The 17,289-nt window shown below is 46.1% G+C and overlaps 1 protein-coding gene across 4 annotated transcripts; it reads right to left on the reverse strand.

The window, feature by feature from the left end:
• Nucleotides 1–360: 360 nt before the first annotated feature.
• Nucleotides 361–17,199, reverse strand: rusc1 (RUN and SH3 domain containing 1). 4 transcript variants are annotated; one of them, XM_070966510.1, is made up of 13 exons: nucleotides 17,073–17,199; nucleotides 12,023–15,383; nucleotides 8,873–9,727; nucleotides 7,636–7,758; nucleotides 7,469–7,545; nucleotides 7,215–7,232; nucleotides 6,791–6,965; nucleotides 6,345–6,450; nucleotides 6,159–6,205; nucleotides 5,600–6,081; nucleotides 5,276–5,511; nucleotides 4,859–5,038; nucleotides 361–3,020 (listed from the first exon to the last, which is right to left on the reverse strand). In XM_070966510.1, exons 2-13 carry the CDS (start codon nucleotides 15,252–15,254, stop codon nucleotides 2,855–2,857), a joined length of 5,697 nt encoding a protein of 1,898 aa, XP_070822611.1. In that variant the 5' UTR covers nucleotides 15,255–15,383; nucleotides 17,073–17,199; the 3' UTR covers nucleotides 361–2,854. The 4 variants fall into 4 exon arrangements, with proteins under 4 accessions (XP_070822611.1, XP_070822613.1, XP_070822612.1 ...); XM_070966512.1 differs by lacking the exon at nucleotides 8,873–9,727; XM_070966511.1 differs by lacking the exon at nucleotides 7,215–7,232.
• Nucleotides 17,200–17,289: the final 90 nt, after the last annotated feature.

Consider the following 17,289-nt stretch of genomic DNA (forward strand, 5'->3'; position numbering starts at 1 on the left):
GAACACGGTTACAAGATGGGGGAGGGCTGCAGCTCACTCCAGATTTATTCTCCTCTTTCTGCCCTTCACCACATCCGAGGGCGTCCAGGGATTTTTAGATGTCAGCAAAGACGTAGACGAGACAAGTATTCCCCGTTAATGTAATGGACTGAGGTTGTAAAGGCGTTTCATAGAAGGCTCAGTCGTGAGTCTGCACTTCCTTTGCAATCTGACTCAGTTTCCTGCCACATTTCAGAGAGCAACAAATACATGTAATGTAATGTAATAAGTGAGGCATCCTCTATGGCTCAACATATAAACTCTGATAAGGATTTTTACATGAACTTATGTGCAAAAATATGAGTCAAATAGCTGCATAGGTTTGATTTATACTGATCATTTTATTTGGTGTATTTACAAACAAGCACATGCAGGAGGTGGACAGTGACTGACACTATAGGGGCACTGAGCTATATGCAATAGTAGGACACAGGGGGATGTCTACAGGCTACATGACACCAGAGAGAGAAAAAGAGGAGGGGGAGACGGAGGTGCATAACTCAGTTACACTTGCACACGCACATAAGTGAAAGTGCAGGATGTGCTCACACTCATCTCTGCTTTCACTGCCACATACGCTGCTATGTGCATGCTCTCTCTCTCTCACACACACACACACACACACACACACACACACACACACACACACACACACACACACACACACACACACACACACACACACACACACACACACACATAATGAACCCAGATAGATAGAGAGACACTAGATGGGTCAGATCGAGCTATTCCTTTCAGAAACCTCAAGATCAATAAATAGCACAATACCACAATAAATTAACAGCTTTCAAACAAATGCATCAAGACTAGAACCTCACATTTGAACAAAAATACAAAAAACAAAATGTTATTAACACATTTTAATGTGTCAACCGATATTTTAGCTTTATCTAGACATAAGTGCTTGTGAACACCGTGGTATCATCCATTTAATGGCGTTTTATTGTGATCATAAGTCACAAGTTATGAGCACTGGCTTAATGCTACTGAACAGTTGCCATAATGACAGTAATGTCACGCTACATGGCATTAACACAATAACATGAGGAAACTTTCAAGAACTGAACTTTCCCTGATTGATCAATAGCAATGAAACTTTCCTGCAGAATTCAGTGGAGGTCCTTTAGTGTCAGTCTTTCAGAGCCAGTTAAAATCAAGCTCTTTAATATCAACTTTAACTGTTTAACCAATATGACTTGGAAACAAACAAAAAAGGCTCTTTGTTGTACATTTAACCATATGCATAGTCCGCGGTACAGAATCGAGAGAATAAACAATAAATATATGACACAAAGCAATGTGTTTCATATGAGCAACGTTAGCATCAACATATCACTTCCACCACTATCATTAATATCAATGATTATGATCAGCAAACACGGCAGGTAGGGTTAAGGGAGATACAAAAGCTGAGGTATGAGGTGAAGACCAGCCACCAAACCTACAGACTTACAGAAGCATTTATGAGTGACATCTGGGATTTTCTCACTGCATTGAATTTAAGGTCAGATAGTGTTGAACAAGAGGCTGGGCATACTTTTGTGATGTGTTTATTCCAACACATGTTGAGTTTTGGCTGAGTAGAGAAATTAGCTACAGATTGCTGTTGTCTGATAATATCTGACAACTGTGTGGGATGGCTAAATATTTTCTGGCATTCATTCAAAGCATTCATGGCACATTACAATGCATACAGTGTTTAAGATCTCATCTAATAATGTTATGAATATGATGTCAAGACACTGGCAATACGTGAAGCACACAGGAGGGAAGATAATGGATTTCATACTTAAACACGTTTTTTTTTGTTTTTGTTTTTTTGCATGTATGACAACCACTCAGTGTGTGTAAAGTTGCAGATGTAAAGATAAAGAATGAATCTATTCGTTTTGAACCATCTGCTTCCTCAGTGTGGCCACAGCATTAAGCTTGTGTTTTACTATCTGCTTTCTCTCCTTTCTCTATCTTTCTATCTATCTTGGTAATATCACTCTCAATTTATATACCTATATATATTTTTTATGTATATTTATACAGTCAAATATAGAAGCAGAAACATGTCAAACACACATGAACCAGGCGATAAAGGTGAGAGGTCAATAGGGGTGAAAGGTCAATAGAACACAGATCTACACAGCTACAATTCACTACATTACTACGCAGTATGCAACAGGAGCTACGGCCCAGTACTCTAACGTGCTTTCTCCACTCGACAGCCTGCGAGTTGCGACCCTCTGCGGCCGACGGCTAGTGATATTAGCGTGGCGACTGGCAGGCTGTTGACTGTCGCCTCCTCCCAACAGGCAGCCGCTGATCTGAAAGTGCTTCCGTCTGCTTGTGGTTGATTGCGCAGAATTTCCCCTGTGATCATTTTCAAATCAGTGGCTGATGAGGGAGGCAGAAATCGAGAAAAGGACATTTAAAGGGATACTTCACTCCGAGATCAAAGGTCTTGCAGTATGAAATGATCTAAATTTGACTTGAGTCATTATTTCACACCATCTGCTGCATTCCTGCTGCTAAAATCCATTAGTTTAATGCTACCAAACTGGATGGACTGTGATGGGGGAAAAAACACTCCCATATGTTCATAAAGGGAGAGGGCTGCAAACTGCTCCTGATAGCAGAACAGATGGTGTTATGCCCTCAACTCAAACTCTAACCGAGCAGGCGTGAAATATCCCTTTCAGAGTAGTGGAGCCTCACCAAAACCTCTCAATAGTCGCCTAAAATATATATATATTTTCTTTTTTTTTTTTTGTATTGATTGAGTGCAGCAGTTATGGTGCCGAAGTCACATGATGAGAGAGGTGTAGCCAATAGGTACCAGCCCCTCTTTGTCTCCCTGACGACAGCGAATCCAGTCTTGATCGACTCCTCCTAACACCACGAGTTCCTCCCCTTTGCAGAAGCTGAGCTCAGAACCTGATCCAGTGTGGTCACACAGCGTTCGTACTGACCTGTGGACACACAGCAGAGATCTTCTCAGCCACGGCAGTCAATCTATACACCGAGCACAAACAATAAGGTCCTCTTTAACATGCAATGTAGCTGAATGAGTCACAGTGCAGGATCGCTCCAGGTCGGACTGGTGAGTCACCAAAGACAGAAATGATAACAGGAGCACTTCTGATGCCCCCTACACCCACTGGTGGGCCTCATTTTAAAAAGAAAATGAAAGAAGTCATTTAAAGAGGAGAAAACGCACAATTTACCAGTGAACTGGTGCGTTTAACTCCCTTTATATGCAAGCAAGCAAGCAGCACAACATGCTGCACAGAGTATGAGCTGCCACGGAGGCTGCAGTCACAAAAACTGTGCGGACAGTAAAACCTTCAGCGTGAGTAAACACAATTAAAGCTCACACCCAAATAGTTAAAAACCACCGAGAACACAAAATAATTAGGAGCACCGCCAGTAAAGATGAGACGGTTTTCAGTTTAGTTATAGAGGATGTCAGCGTTGGAGCACACGCGGGTGGGTGGGATGTTTCAGCGCCTGCGGGCATAAAAGCTAACAGCAGTTTCACCAGTTTTTGTAGAGACCCCGGGAATAACCAGCCAGCCTGTTCCCAATGGCCTGAGTGGTCTAGCTGGTTCATAGCTCACGAGCATGTCAGAGAGATATTGCGGTGCCAAATCATGCAGGGCCTTAAAAACTAGCATTAAAACTTTTTAATCAATTCTAAAATTTACTGGAAGCCAGTCTAACGACCTCAGCACAAGAGTTATATGGTCATATTTCCTTTTTCTTGGTAAAACTCTGGCAGCTGCACTCTGGAGGAGCAGCATCCCTGCCATATTAAAGGTGCAAGGAGAACTCTCTACTTTTGAATCGGCAGTACATGAAGCAGACATGGGATCATGCATTTATAGACAGTTCAGTGTGTCACAAAAAGCCAAACAGCAAAGCCAATCTGAGCTAAGATCCCACTTTTGACAGATGGCAACTGTCTCCAGCTACTTTAATTCACATACTTTGGTCGTGTCCCGAGCTTTTTGGGGTTCAATGATTAAATCTCTGAGCGATGCTTACCTGCCTGTTAGCCCATCATCTTATCCTACTTCACTGGAGAAACCCAAAACCTCCTTCTCATATCAGGAGATTGACAGAGGTCACATTTCATTTAAAACTAGAGAAAATTCAAATTCAGCATAAGAAGAAAGTCTCATAGCTTTAGAAAATATGAATGCCTCTTATATCGTACTTTTTGTCACTGGGATAAAGAATAGTGCCTACTAGTACCCCTTGTGTGCAGGTATTGAAGGTCCAGTGAATGAGTTTGATCAACATATTTGTGGCCGTTGTCTATATTCTGTATTTAAGTCCTATAGTTTATTATTTTACATTTTAAATGTCCTGTTAAAGCCTGTTGGGTGGGGGGATGGATTTCATAGGGGAGGAGTATTGTGTACTAGTGTGTTGCATAATGAAAATGTTCTGTGAAGAACTTCTAAGTTATAAAAAAAAAAGTCTTAACTCGAATCCCACATTTTGACCTTGCATTATAGCACCACCGCATCAAAATTGGGCGACAATTGTCTGAGATTTCAGGTTTGATTCAATAGACGTTTTAATATTTTTAATAACAGACTCTTTGGAACAATTTGAATCATTTTTAAAGCTTGTAAAAAGTGCCCAAATGTACCATACTTTCATGTTTAGTCAAACGCAGAATCAGCAGTTTGAGATGTCAGCTGTGAGGTAGTGATAGAGACATTTATCTGCCACTCCCCATTTCAGCTAACAGAAATGCAAAGCCTCCACAACCATGAGCATCACTTGATGTCTGTTGTACCTGAGTGGTCTGGGTTTGTCCTTCATCTCCAGTGCTTCAACATCTTTCTCTGGCTCTGGCTCTGGCTCTGGCTCACTTTCTCCCTGGGGCTTCGGGGCCCTCTTTATTATTGGAGTGGAGCTGCTGCTCACCATTCGAGTCAGTGCAGTGACACCAGGAGCCAGCCACTGAGAGGGACGCCTGCAGAGACAGACACAGGGAGGATGAGAGGAATGGGAAAAACAGAGACAGATGGGCAGAGAACAATCACAGACAGTCACCATTCATGCAGTTTACTCATGAGGAAAACAATGTCAAGTATAACTTAAGAGAAAGTGACTTAGGAGTTTCTTAAAGTAATTACAGTGGTTGAATAATTCATTGCGTCCTCTCCAGCTAGAGGTTTAGCAGTAGGTATTGTTTAAATCAGTGGCTAACCTGGTTGGTGGTGTGTGACCTGGTGGGCTGCTGGGGCTTTTAGAGGCTCCAAAGAGCCGCCCCAGACCCCAGGGCACCTGAGCACCACTGCTGACGGGAGCAAAGTCACTTCCTGCCTGGACCTGGAGATCGGGCAGATCCGTCCTCATCTCCTCCTTTTTCAGACTCAGCTCAGCCAGGTTCTGGCTCAGCCTGCCTCCCCAGCGCATCACAGCCCCCCATCCCTGCTGGATAACCTGTGTTTAAAAAAAAACGTCAGTCCTGCAGGATCACACAAATGTATTTGACTACAAATATTGAACAGCCGCACACAAATGTGAGTACCTGTCCTGCCTGCTGAGCAAGGCTGTCCTCCTCAATATCAGGAGGAGGTAGCTCTCCAATTTCCTTTTCCTGCACCCACAGCAGCTGAGGACTTGTCTTTATGGGTGCAGCACTGCTATGTGTTGACTCCTCTGATCCTCCATTCTTTGGATTAGCCAATGGTGACAATTTTTCTTTGGAGGCCTGATACTCTGGGCTTCCAAAGTCTACTTCTGACAGGCTTTCAATATATCTGCAGCCTGCGATTTTAGATTGGGAATCCTCTGTTGAGAGCTGGAACCCAGCATCTTGACATGGTGGACAGGGGATCTCTGGACTGTGACCGTCTGGCTCTAAATGGTGGTGCTGGAAGAGCAGGTCGAGGTTGAAGGTCAGCAGGCTGAGAGGCTGCAACACGAGGAGCAGCTCCTCGAACAGAGGCTGGCAGGAGGCCAGCGACAGACGCATAAAGGCGGTGGGACGAAAGTATGTCTCCAGCACATCTGAGAGGAAGAGAGATCACGGTCACGTACATGAACGGCCACAAGAATGAGAAGAGCCGGAAGTGAAGGAAACTCACCACTGCAAGACTGAAGGTGAGACAGCCAGAAATCAAGAAGCTTGGTACTAGAAGGAAAGAATGGGCAGAAGAGGATATAAAGAGGACATGTGAAGGGAAGTCAAAATACAGTAGATTACATTTTTTAACTATTAATTTGAGCACTGTTCATGCTACCAGTGGACAGGAAGAGGAGCCAGTACTTACTTCAGTAGGCCAAGGAGGAATGCATTGAACCTGTGTTTGCTCTGTCGGAGCTGGGGTAGCTCTCCGACTCGAATTTGGAGGTTGAACAAGGCCTGCGTTTTTGGACCTTGAAAAATGCAATGAGAGGAAGAGGAGAAAAAATATTTAAAAGGGAGGGTGTGAGAGAGAGAATGGGATCAAGAGAGGAGCTTATAGCGGTGAGCGAAAAATTGCAGTGAAACTTGGCACTCATAGGCCAATCGATATCTGCATCCTGTTGTTCGCTTTATTCAGCATTTCAGACACAAAAATCAAAAAGTATTGACTGATGTGTGGGAAAATGAGAGACAGACAAAGCCCAGGGTTTATCATTGTCATCCAAGGCAAAAGGATGACACAGAAATAATAGGCCTATATCAAATCCAAGTCTATTAATGCTCATTTTCCTACAATGCTTGGCATGCTACCTGGCCTGGTGGAGGCCTGGACCAGACCCCAGGCAGAGTTTGGCCTCCTGCCTGCAATCAGGTCACTCTGGTGGGGTTTCAAGCCATCGGTCAACAAGCTGTGCAGGGCGGGACAGAGGCACTGCAGCACCAGACGGCCAAGAGATGGATTTATAGTGCTGTCTCCTGATAAGGCCTGAGAGGAGAGGAGGGGAGAGGAGAGGAAAAGAGGATAGGGTGAGGAAGAAGATGTGCAGTGACAAGAAGAGACAGATGAGAGAGAATGACTCAAGAGACAGGGAGGAAAGGAAAATGGGACACATAAATGGGGGGGTGAGCGAAACGGAGGCGATGAGGGTCGGTTTGATGTGATGGGAGTCTGGAGTTAGTTTACAAAGAAATTCTTAATACTACAAGATTGGGTTATCTAAAGATATTCTAGTACCTTGTTAACTGAGAGAAACTGAGGAGAGACAACAAAATATGTAGAATCAGGACAAGAAGGAAGGAAGGGAAAGCATTGTCAGAAATAAAAAAAAACATTCAATATGACATTTAGTTTCTCGCTACAAATATTTTTTACCAAGAGTGATGTGAGAAAAAACACTCCTCGACAGGGAATCTAACAAAAAAAAGACCTCAACAACATAATTGCACTAACAAAAACCCACCAGGGATGTAGATTCAGCAGTGACTGACCTTCTGAACTACAGTCCGAGAAGAACTGAACTGGGCCAAGATGGCTTCCACTGCCACACTGACGGCACTGACCAGAGCTGGAGGGAAGAACAATGGTCTATAGTTAAACTGTAAGAGCTGCACACATCATGGGGCAAAGATACACAGCTGGACACGTGAACACACACCTTTTTTTTCCTGCAGGCACAGAGAGGACAGGCCCAGACCTCTCACTGGATGCTTCACATCTTCGCCCATCCAGGACGTCTCTGTCCTCTGTACAGAGCCAGCGAATGAGACACTGCGAACAGCTGACAGTGACAGCAAAAGAGCAATTACTTACTGTACAAGCACAAAAAAATACAAATTCACCAGAAGCAAAATGAATCATCACAGACAGAAATATCAGAACTAAAATATTAGCATTATTAGCTTGAGCAATTAAGCAATGAGAAGCACTGGAGTAGGCAGATAGAAGCAGATGGTACCACTGACAACAAACAGTGTGTGAGGACATCCTGTAAATATTGGTTTAGTGTGGTGAGCTTTCAACATCTGGATCTGTGAGGACGACGTTCTGTATGCATCAGGGATAAACAGGACCCCATGCATTAATCTTAACTCACACTCAAACGCACAAACACACTCATATAAGCATCCAGACACACTTAATATAAGCATAAGCACACACAGAAGTAACTGAAGAGCTAAGGGGGAAACAACTGTGTACGCTGCCACATCAGTCAGGTCAGATATAACTACACACACATGTGCAAAGGGCGGGTGTTGTGTGCAGTGTGATGTTTATATAAATGGATTTATATAAACTAGGTATAGAAATGCAGTGAACAGGATGCAGTGGACCTTAATTACTTTGAAATCACCCTAATTGTACACATACACAAAGATGAAAAACTTAAATAAAAATTCTTTACATTACAACATCCTTAACAGGCTTCTTGGGCTGCGCTTGGCATGAAATGCATGTGTCCAGTACAACACACCATGCAAAAACAAAAACAACAGGTGTACAGACCAGACAAGACAGGACGCAGAGAGAGACAGACAGAGGAAGACAGAGAGAAAAGGAGTGATGAGAGTGACTGTGGACACCCTCTGACAGGAACAGCTGTTACCCTTCTGAAGGCCCTTTGCAGATTTGAAAGGACAGTGCAGATAAGACGTATCAGATGACCGGCAGGGAGCTGCCTTCTGATACATAAAACAGCTACAGTTACGCAGTTCTTTCAAATCTGCATATCCCCCAGGTTGAAAAAGAGACAAAAGTGTGAGGGCCATCATATCCAGAGCAGAGAACAGAGACGGGAGAAGACAGTAAGACAGACAGACATGCATACAAGCAACATGTCAGACAAAGAGGGAGAGTGTAAGATGTAGGGAGAGAGAAGAGAGAGAGAATCTTACTCGCCACGCGTGACTGCGGAGGAGCCTGGTAGAGTTTTGGGGGTAGGGGGGGCGCCCTGGGCGGTATAGGAGGGTAGAGGTTTGGATAGTAGAGGGGAGCAGCGAGGGCAGGCAAGGTGTGAGAGCGGGGGAAAAGCGGGGAGCTGAGGCCGGAGCCTGCTGCGCCTGGAGGGGGCGCTCCTGAGCGCTGGGGAGGAGAGAGCGCTCCTATAGGGGAGAGGCGGGGGGGGGCACCCCGGTGTAGAGGGCAATTTTTAGGGTGGTACAGGTAATACGTGGGGAGAGGAGGAAGCTCCTTAAATGTCCGGGCCTTGTTGCTGTTGTGGTCTGCGTGTGGGTGTATGCGCTTTTGTGAATGCAGTGAATCCATAGCGCTGACACTGTTTGAATACGTCATCATGACATCAATGTTCTTATACGGGGTGGTGCAACCCGCAGCCTCTGTGGTGCCACGAACAGGTGTGTCTGACTTAGTGTGTGCACCACTCTGCTTCTCTGAGGCACTGCAGTAGAGAGAGTCAAAATTGCACATGGAGTCAGACGCAAAGTCCCTGTGTGTGTTAACGATATTCCCATTATCACAAGGAGAATCTACACCAAAATCCACCACGGGTTCGTATTCAAACCAAGCACTTAAATCACTGCTGGAATCATCTCTGTGGGTACGAGCTGAGCTGGCAGCAGGGGCCCGCTGTGCGCTGCAGTGTTCGTCTGTAGACTCCCTGCCTACATGGCTGTGGGGTCTGGGATCTGCAAAGGGCTGGGAGTTACAGTAGCCTGGGCGATAGGAGGGGAGGGCGGTGTGGAGGAAGTAGGGTTGGGAGGACTGGGTGAGGGACAGTGGGGGGGAGGAAACTGCTTTTTGGAAAGGGTAAAAAGGCCAAAAATTGTAAGGTGCGGGAGTCAGGATGGAGAGGGCATAAGCGTATATGAGGGAGCAAAGCGGAGCAATGGACAAACAATGGAAACAACAGAATGGGATGGATAGGTGAGAGAAACGAGGTCAAAGTAAAAAACAATAAAAAATGTGGCAAAGAAATGGGAAGAGAGAGAGAGATGCAGAAAATGTTAGCGTCTGTCGAGAGAGAAAAATGCACATTCATGAGTGTATTCCAGCAGAAATTGTCATCATGTAACATCATGCCGTAATGCAGTATTTCAACAAGTCAAACAGTTGATTGACAGTTACACGTTGACAGTGCATGAGAGTCAATGGTGTTGATCTATGGAGAGCAATAACCACAGTCTTTCATTTAAGAGGGTTTAACAGGAACAGGAAATGACACCGGGGCCATAAAAGATTGAGAAGCCTCACAGCTGCACAGCGGTAACGCTCAATCTGTCAATCAGCCACTCATTCACCAGTGACACCATAATTAAAATGCCAACAACATTCCCAAAGAATCATCATATTAGGATCCAAGTTTCCTTCACAGCATCTGGTTTCAGTTTCGTTTCATACTTGCATTGAGAGTATTAAGCACAACACAGTGAGTGCCGACCTTTATGCTACCTGTTTTGTACTTTACTGCAGTGCGTGCCATCCTCACCTCTGGATCACCTTCTCCCTTCCTCCTCTCTGCCTTTGTTTTCTACGTCTCTCTCGCCCGTTGCACACCACCCCTCCCTTCTCCAGCTGTACAGCATACAGTGTAATGCTGAGTCAGTCAACAGATAGCTGAGTTCTGTCCCCTCCTGCTCAATCACCATGTCTGGCTGTGTGAAGACTCAGAGACTGTGGCAGCACAGCTTTCACTACTCTCACTGACCTGTGACAGACTGCGAGGCTATGGGCTACAAAATAAGCTGGAAAGCAACCATACCTTGGTTTGACTTGTGCTGTCTTTACACTGAAGCCAACACATGATACTTCCTATTGCTCTCACACGAGCTCTCAGCAATTGGTTCATGTACTAAGATCCGCCCCTTGGACTCTTAAAGGTGTACACACCTATTTCTGGTTTGTTCCCCCCAGCTTGTTGCAGCATGCAGGTAATGTCATGAAATAATAATAAGCAATTATACCTCAATCAGAGAACTCAATTTACAAATAGAATCAGCCTCCAATTGCCACTGGGTGAATATGACCAAATGAAATTAAACATACACCCTGCTGTATCTAGACAATGACAAACTAATTGTGTCTATGTAGCTGACTGCTGCACTGCATGAGGTAAGTAACTTGATCTTAGCCATCTCTGCCACTCTAGGGAGCTGGGGGGGCAGAAAGACAGAAGGAGAAAGGCATAAAAATGTTGCTGGGATTTAACATTGGTAAAAATGTAGAGAAAGAGGGGCAGAAAAAGATTTCAGCACACACAGAACGAAAGAAAAGACAAAGCAGAAGAAAGTCAAGATGAGACTTAGTGATAGAATGAAGGAAGAGAGAGGTAGTGAGCTCAGTGGGCAGTCCATTATCCCCCTCCCCTTGGTCTGAAGGGTGGATGAATAATTGAATAAGGCAGTGATGACATCACACTTTGATAAACCGTGCAGGCAATACTGGCTGGAAAGTTTCCAACGTGCTCTTTCTCCTCATATTACCTTCACTCCCTTCACTGTCTTCAACCCTCCATCTCTCACTGTTGCTTGCTTTCCGTCTCCAGCTCTCCCTGTCTTGTTTGTTTCTCCCCTCTGTGAAATCACCCTGTTTATCCTCCCGTCATCACTTAACCATCAACTCACGCATCATCCCTTTTGTGTGACTCACACTCGTCCTCCATCTCTCCGCTCTTGTTCCATACACCATTTCCATAAATGAGTCAACATTTTCACCTCCCTTGCTTTTTTGTTTCTTTCCATTGTTCGGTCCAAGGATGTAATTTGTGCATCACTGAGAAAGTGAGCAAGTTGGCTGTTAGTCTGTCTTTTCCTTTATCTTTTTCACTCCATCATCTGCCCATCCCAGATTTGTTGTGTCATCCAAATTACACTGAGTTACTTTGATGTGTTTATTTTCTCCCTTACACACACAAAAAAGCAAACACACACACACACACACACACACACACACACACACACACACACACACACACACACACACACACACACACACACACACACACACACACACACACACCTTTCACTGTGTCATCAGTTTCAGCTGCCTCCTTTATTATTCTTAGCATCATCATGGGAATTCATACTCACCTGAAGTTCTTGATTCAAAAGTCCCTCCTCCATCCGCTCGTCCTCTCACTTCCACTTCCACCTCCTCCTCTTCTTTTTCTTCTTTCCCTTCCTTCTCTTCACTCTTTTCCTCACACTCCCACTCTCTTCCCATGGTCCACAGGCTGTTGTCACTGACTGAGCAGCCAATCTTCTGTGATGGGCACAGCTCCAGTTGTCCACCCTCCTTGTCGGCTCTCTGGAGCATTTCCTTCAGTGCAGCCATTGAGGTGAGGGCTGGTGGCGGCTGCATGAAGAAGGCCTGAGCCTGAGAGGTGTACTCCCATTGGTTGCCATCGCCACCTGCCTTCTCTCTTCTCCACCTCAGGTTGTACAGTATGTCTGGGTCTGGAGTAATAACTGTTGGGTCAGGGTCTGGGTCAGTGATCACCTTTGTTGGGGGGGAGGCGCTCTTGTTGCGGAAGCGCATTTCTTTAAATGTTGTCACCTTTGGAGCTAACTCTGGAGAAGAACCTGATGAACTGAGCTTCTTTTGAGTTTCCGTTTGAGATTTTCTCATTTCCAGAGGCGGAGGCTGTGGTGGGGCATCACAATCAGGTGTGAACGCTATGAGCCAATCAAATCGCTCAGGTTGTGCAGAGTTGGCAGGGAGAGTGCTGACTTTGACTGGTGGCAAAGATGGGGGGATAGGGGGTAAGGGACGAGGAGGAGGAGGAGGGGGAGGTGAATCTGGTAACCCAGCGGGATACTGAAAAGACTCAAAGCTCATATTCTTTGCTTTGGTTTCATGTGTATTGCTAAAAGCGGTGCTGTAGTAGGAGTCAGTGGTCAGACCGCTGTTCCTCTTCCTTCTCCTCGCCATCTCAGTGAATGAGGTGGTTCTTTGTGTGTCTTTGCTTTCCTCTTTCTTTTTGCCTTCTTCAGCCACATCGATTCTTCGATCTCCATCCAACTTGCCATCTCTGGCCATCAACTCGGTGTCACGTTGCCTCTCCTCCTCCCCCCTCTCTCTTAGTCTGAACTCGTGTGGCTCCGCAGACCTGGACAAGATAGCATTATCTCCATCTCCCTCATCCTCTAACCCTCCAACACAAACACCAAGCTCTGGGCTGAGCTTGAGAAGCTCAGCTTGGGTCAATCCAGCAAGCATCAGTAGCTTCCGAATCTCCACGTCCAGTGCATGGAAGGAGGGGGGAGGAGGCAGGGCAGGTGGAGGTGGTATGGCGGGGGGAGATGAGGAAGAGACTGAGATAACTGGTGGAGGAGGCAGAGGTGGGGGACGTGTGGTAGGAGGAGGAAGGGAAAGGGGGCTCTTTTCCTGTTCGGCTTGAAGAGCTGCAAGCCGCTGCGCCTCCTTCCTGGCAAGGTGGCGCCTCCTTGGTGGAGGAATAGGAGGAGTTGGGGTGGGTATAGATGGAGGTGGAGAAGGAGTAGTATAGAGGGTGAGGTAAGGGACCGGTTTAGAGGTGGGGAGAGGAGGAATAGACGGTGGAGATGGAGGTGGGGGTTTCTCACACCTAAAAGTGGTGAATGTGGGGGATGAGGAATTAATGGAGAAAGTAGACAATGTGGGGGAGGTGGAGACTGCCATAGAAGTGGTCTCCCTGCTGATATTGATGTAGGTGTGGAGGTCAGAGCTCACGCTGGCATGACGTGCCGGAGGTTTGGGGGGTCTAGGTGGCGGCTCGACAGGAGAGGGCGTGAGGGAATCAGGAGCGAGAGGCTCATCACAGTCTGATGGCGCAGTGAGGTCGACCCCTGCATCTGAAAACTCCTGAGAGTCTCCCATCGTTCCTCTGTGACTTTTATACAACTTCCAGGGAATGTCGATGTTGCCCATTTCATCCATGACATCTGAGAGATCCTGCTCTTCCAGATCTCCCAGATCAAATCCCTTCTCGTGGAGTCTGGCAACGTAGGCCAGTTTTACTTCCCTGTTCACCTTCTCCAAGCGATCCAGGTGATCTAGCCGATCCCTCAGCACATCCCAGTGTTGTTCCCCCTCCAGATCCCAACGAGCCACTTGGATCACCTGGCTGAAGCGCTCCATTTTCCCAAACTCCCCCACTGATTCTAGGAAGTCAAGTAAGCCTAGTTTGGTGACATCAGAATCACCTTTGACTCCTAAGTAGTCAGGAGAGGGAGAGTCCAGTGCAGAGGGGTAGCCCTCATCTGGGGAACAAGGGGGAATTGGGGAGTGTGATGCTAAGTGGAAGGGATTGCGACTAATAGGAAGGGATGGAGGTGAACGCGCAGGAGGCTGGCATTCAGGGGCTTGTGGAAGAGAGTGGTCTTTGGGGGACAGAGTGACGGACAGATTATCTTGGTCTTGGGAAGAGCAGATGGAGGCAGACTGATCTGCACAGTCAGACTCCAGATCAGAGCAGGAGCTGATGGAAGTGGAGGACGAGGAGGTAGATGAGGAGAGCGAGAACTCCAGGAGCGAGGGAGGGCCGTCACAGCACGAGGGGACCAGGGTGTCGTCATCTTCATCGTCATCATCATTGTCAGCTTCCTCTTCATCGTCATCAATATCAATATCCCCACTGCTCTCTTCCTCATCATCTTCTTCCTCAACTTTTACATTTTTCTTGTTGTCCAGAACAATGCTTTCATCTGCATTCTTGCCTCCATTTTCCAGACTGGCAGCAGGGCAGGCAGAGGGCTCCAGCTGGGCCTGTGCTTGCAGGGGAGGCTGAGGCTGCTCCTTGGCTCCTTTCCCATCCTGCCTGTGGGGCAACAGGGCCGGAGGAGGCGGTAACTGCAGTTGCTGTCTGATAGAGATGGTGTTGTTGTTGTTGTGGTTATGGTTGAACATACTGTTGTTGTCCTGCGGGGAGCGCCCATCGCAGCACAGACACGGGAGGCTCGGCTCGTTGCAGTTCGGGTCAAGAGGGAGAACAGAGGGAAGCGGAGGAGGGGCGGCTGCTGGTGCAATTTTGGTTGCTGCAGATGCACGAGCACTCTTGGGTTTGGGCTTAGCTGATTTGGAGATGGTCGAAACCTGTTTTTGTGAGCCAAACCTGGACTGGCTTACTGGTGCCCGAGGCTGCACTCCCACCCTGCTCCTGGTGGGCGCAGCGGGGCCTTTAGTAGCTCGGCGTGGGGAAGATGCGGCGATCGTGTTCATGTTTTTATCCTCCCTCTGAAAACCAGGACCATGAGACTTTGGTGCAGCTAAGGTATTGGTCCGTCTGCTGACGTCAAAGCGCCGCGGCTTTGGAGGCTGAGAGGCGCAGCTAGAGGACTGCATCGTGGGAATGGGATTTTTTTTAGGATACTGTGATATTTCTGTTGCTATAGAAACAAGTGTTGTAAAGGCTGGACAGATCCAAACTATGACGCGCCGTGATGGTCACATCTTGGCTTGGCTCCCAAGATCCTGCAACATCAAAGGAGACACACACAGTGAATAACGACTACGAGCAAATTCAGCTCTTCAAAGACTGTTTTCTTGCTCCACATATGTTGTCATATTAGGCTAAGTCTTTGAAGCTAAACCCATCATCTGGACTGTTCATTAAAACTCAATTGCTTTTGGGCTTTCTGTTTTATAATTATCACAGCCCAAGTCCTGGGAGGACACAGCAGTGGTATGAACACACACACTGTCTCACACGCAGCCCGTAAAAAAAAAAAACAACACATTATCATGCATAATTTGAGCTGAAACAATTAGTCAATTATTAAATTGATAGAACATTAATCAGCAATGATGCCAAATATTCACAGTCCAAGCTTCTCAAATGTTAATATTTGCATGTTTTCTTTTATGATAGTAAACTGAATATATTTGCTTTTAGGACCATTGGTTGGACAACAAAACACACATGAAGACATCACCTTGGAAAACTGTGATGGGTTTTTTTCCCCTGACATTGTTGACAAAGTATTTACCTGATTAATCAAGACAGTAATCGCATCAGCTGATAATGACAAAACTACTGCTCGGAGCCCTTAAATAACATTGCATCTTAAGATGAACAATGCATTAACTGAATTACCGTGATGCAGCAGGAAGAGGCTTCTCTACAAAATTTCTGCGATGGCATGTTCGCTAAAACAAATTGGCTGCTTGTAAATGTACATAACAGAAGTGCCAACCCATTTGCATGCATCTGTTGTACTATTATCTTGGTTTTCAAATCTATTCAAATTCAAACACGCACCCACGCACGCATCGCATGAAATGATCCCCATGATAATAACTGTCACCTAATTTATAGCTTAATAGCTGTCACTCATCGTCTGCATCAGTCATGTTCAGCTTCACTGAGCACTGATATCCGTGAGTTTACAGTAGTCAAGCTGCCTCCATCTGTGCCACTCCATCCTTACTAGCTGACAACAGGCAGTGAGATGTAGATCCAAATGAATGTCGTTTAAAAAAAAAACAAAAAAAAAACCCCACTGTACCTAAAGCAATGACTGAACATAAAAGCACATTTAACTGGAGCATGAAATAATCAGGCAGCAGCACTGAACAACACCGAGTCTGCCTTTTTAAAGCCCATTTACCGAAGGCTATTGCTCATATTCCTCCACAGTGCCCTTCATATCACTGAGGAATATAAATCACTCAAGTGCTTGCTGACACTGGGCCTTACGTCGGAATGGCCATTAAAGGAAACAAAGCCTTGAATTAAGTAAAAAAAGACACCCTCTGGATATCATCATATGCAATTTAACCCGTCCTGTGCACAGCATTCACCCCTGCACGTATTGATCCCACAGAGCTGATGGAGACAGGGAGGATGGGAGGAGGAGGAGGGGGAGGAGGGGGTACCTCCAACCGCATCGCCCTGATATACAGGCCCATCCGCCCCTATTAAAGCTCAAATATCACACATAATATTTACATTCCAGTTCAAGCAGATGATAATGATAATTCTACATTTTACCTAAAAAAAACACCCAAGAATTGTCACTGTTAGTAGCGGAATTTCATGTCTCTTGGTCTACGCAGGCTCTGTGAGGGAAGAGGAGGCTTTTCTTACCCGACGAGACTAAGCAGGTTCGTTTGAACACAGGAAATATGCACGGTAAGATCATACGTTACAACTCGACTCACGATCAGATTGTGGTAAAGATGGATGAAGGTCTCCATCTCGTCGGGCTCTCTCACATCCCCAGTCCGTGTGAATGTGAATGTCTCTCCGACGTTAACAGCCTCAGCATCTGTCTTCTCGCGAGCTTCCATCCAACCATCGCCCCCCCCCCCCACCTACGTGACCAAACCACACCCCTCACTTGCCTTATCATCACATCCAATTTATCTCCAGTCATTT

This window comes from Chaetodon trifascialis, chromosome 7 (assembly GCF_039877785.1).
Source record: "Chaetodon trifascialis isolate fChaTrf1 chromosome 7, fChaTrf1.hap1, whole genome shotgun sequence".
NCBI lineage: Eukaryota > Metazoa > Chordata > Actinopteri > Chaetodontiformes > Chaetodontidae > Chaetodon > Chaetodon trifascialis.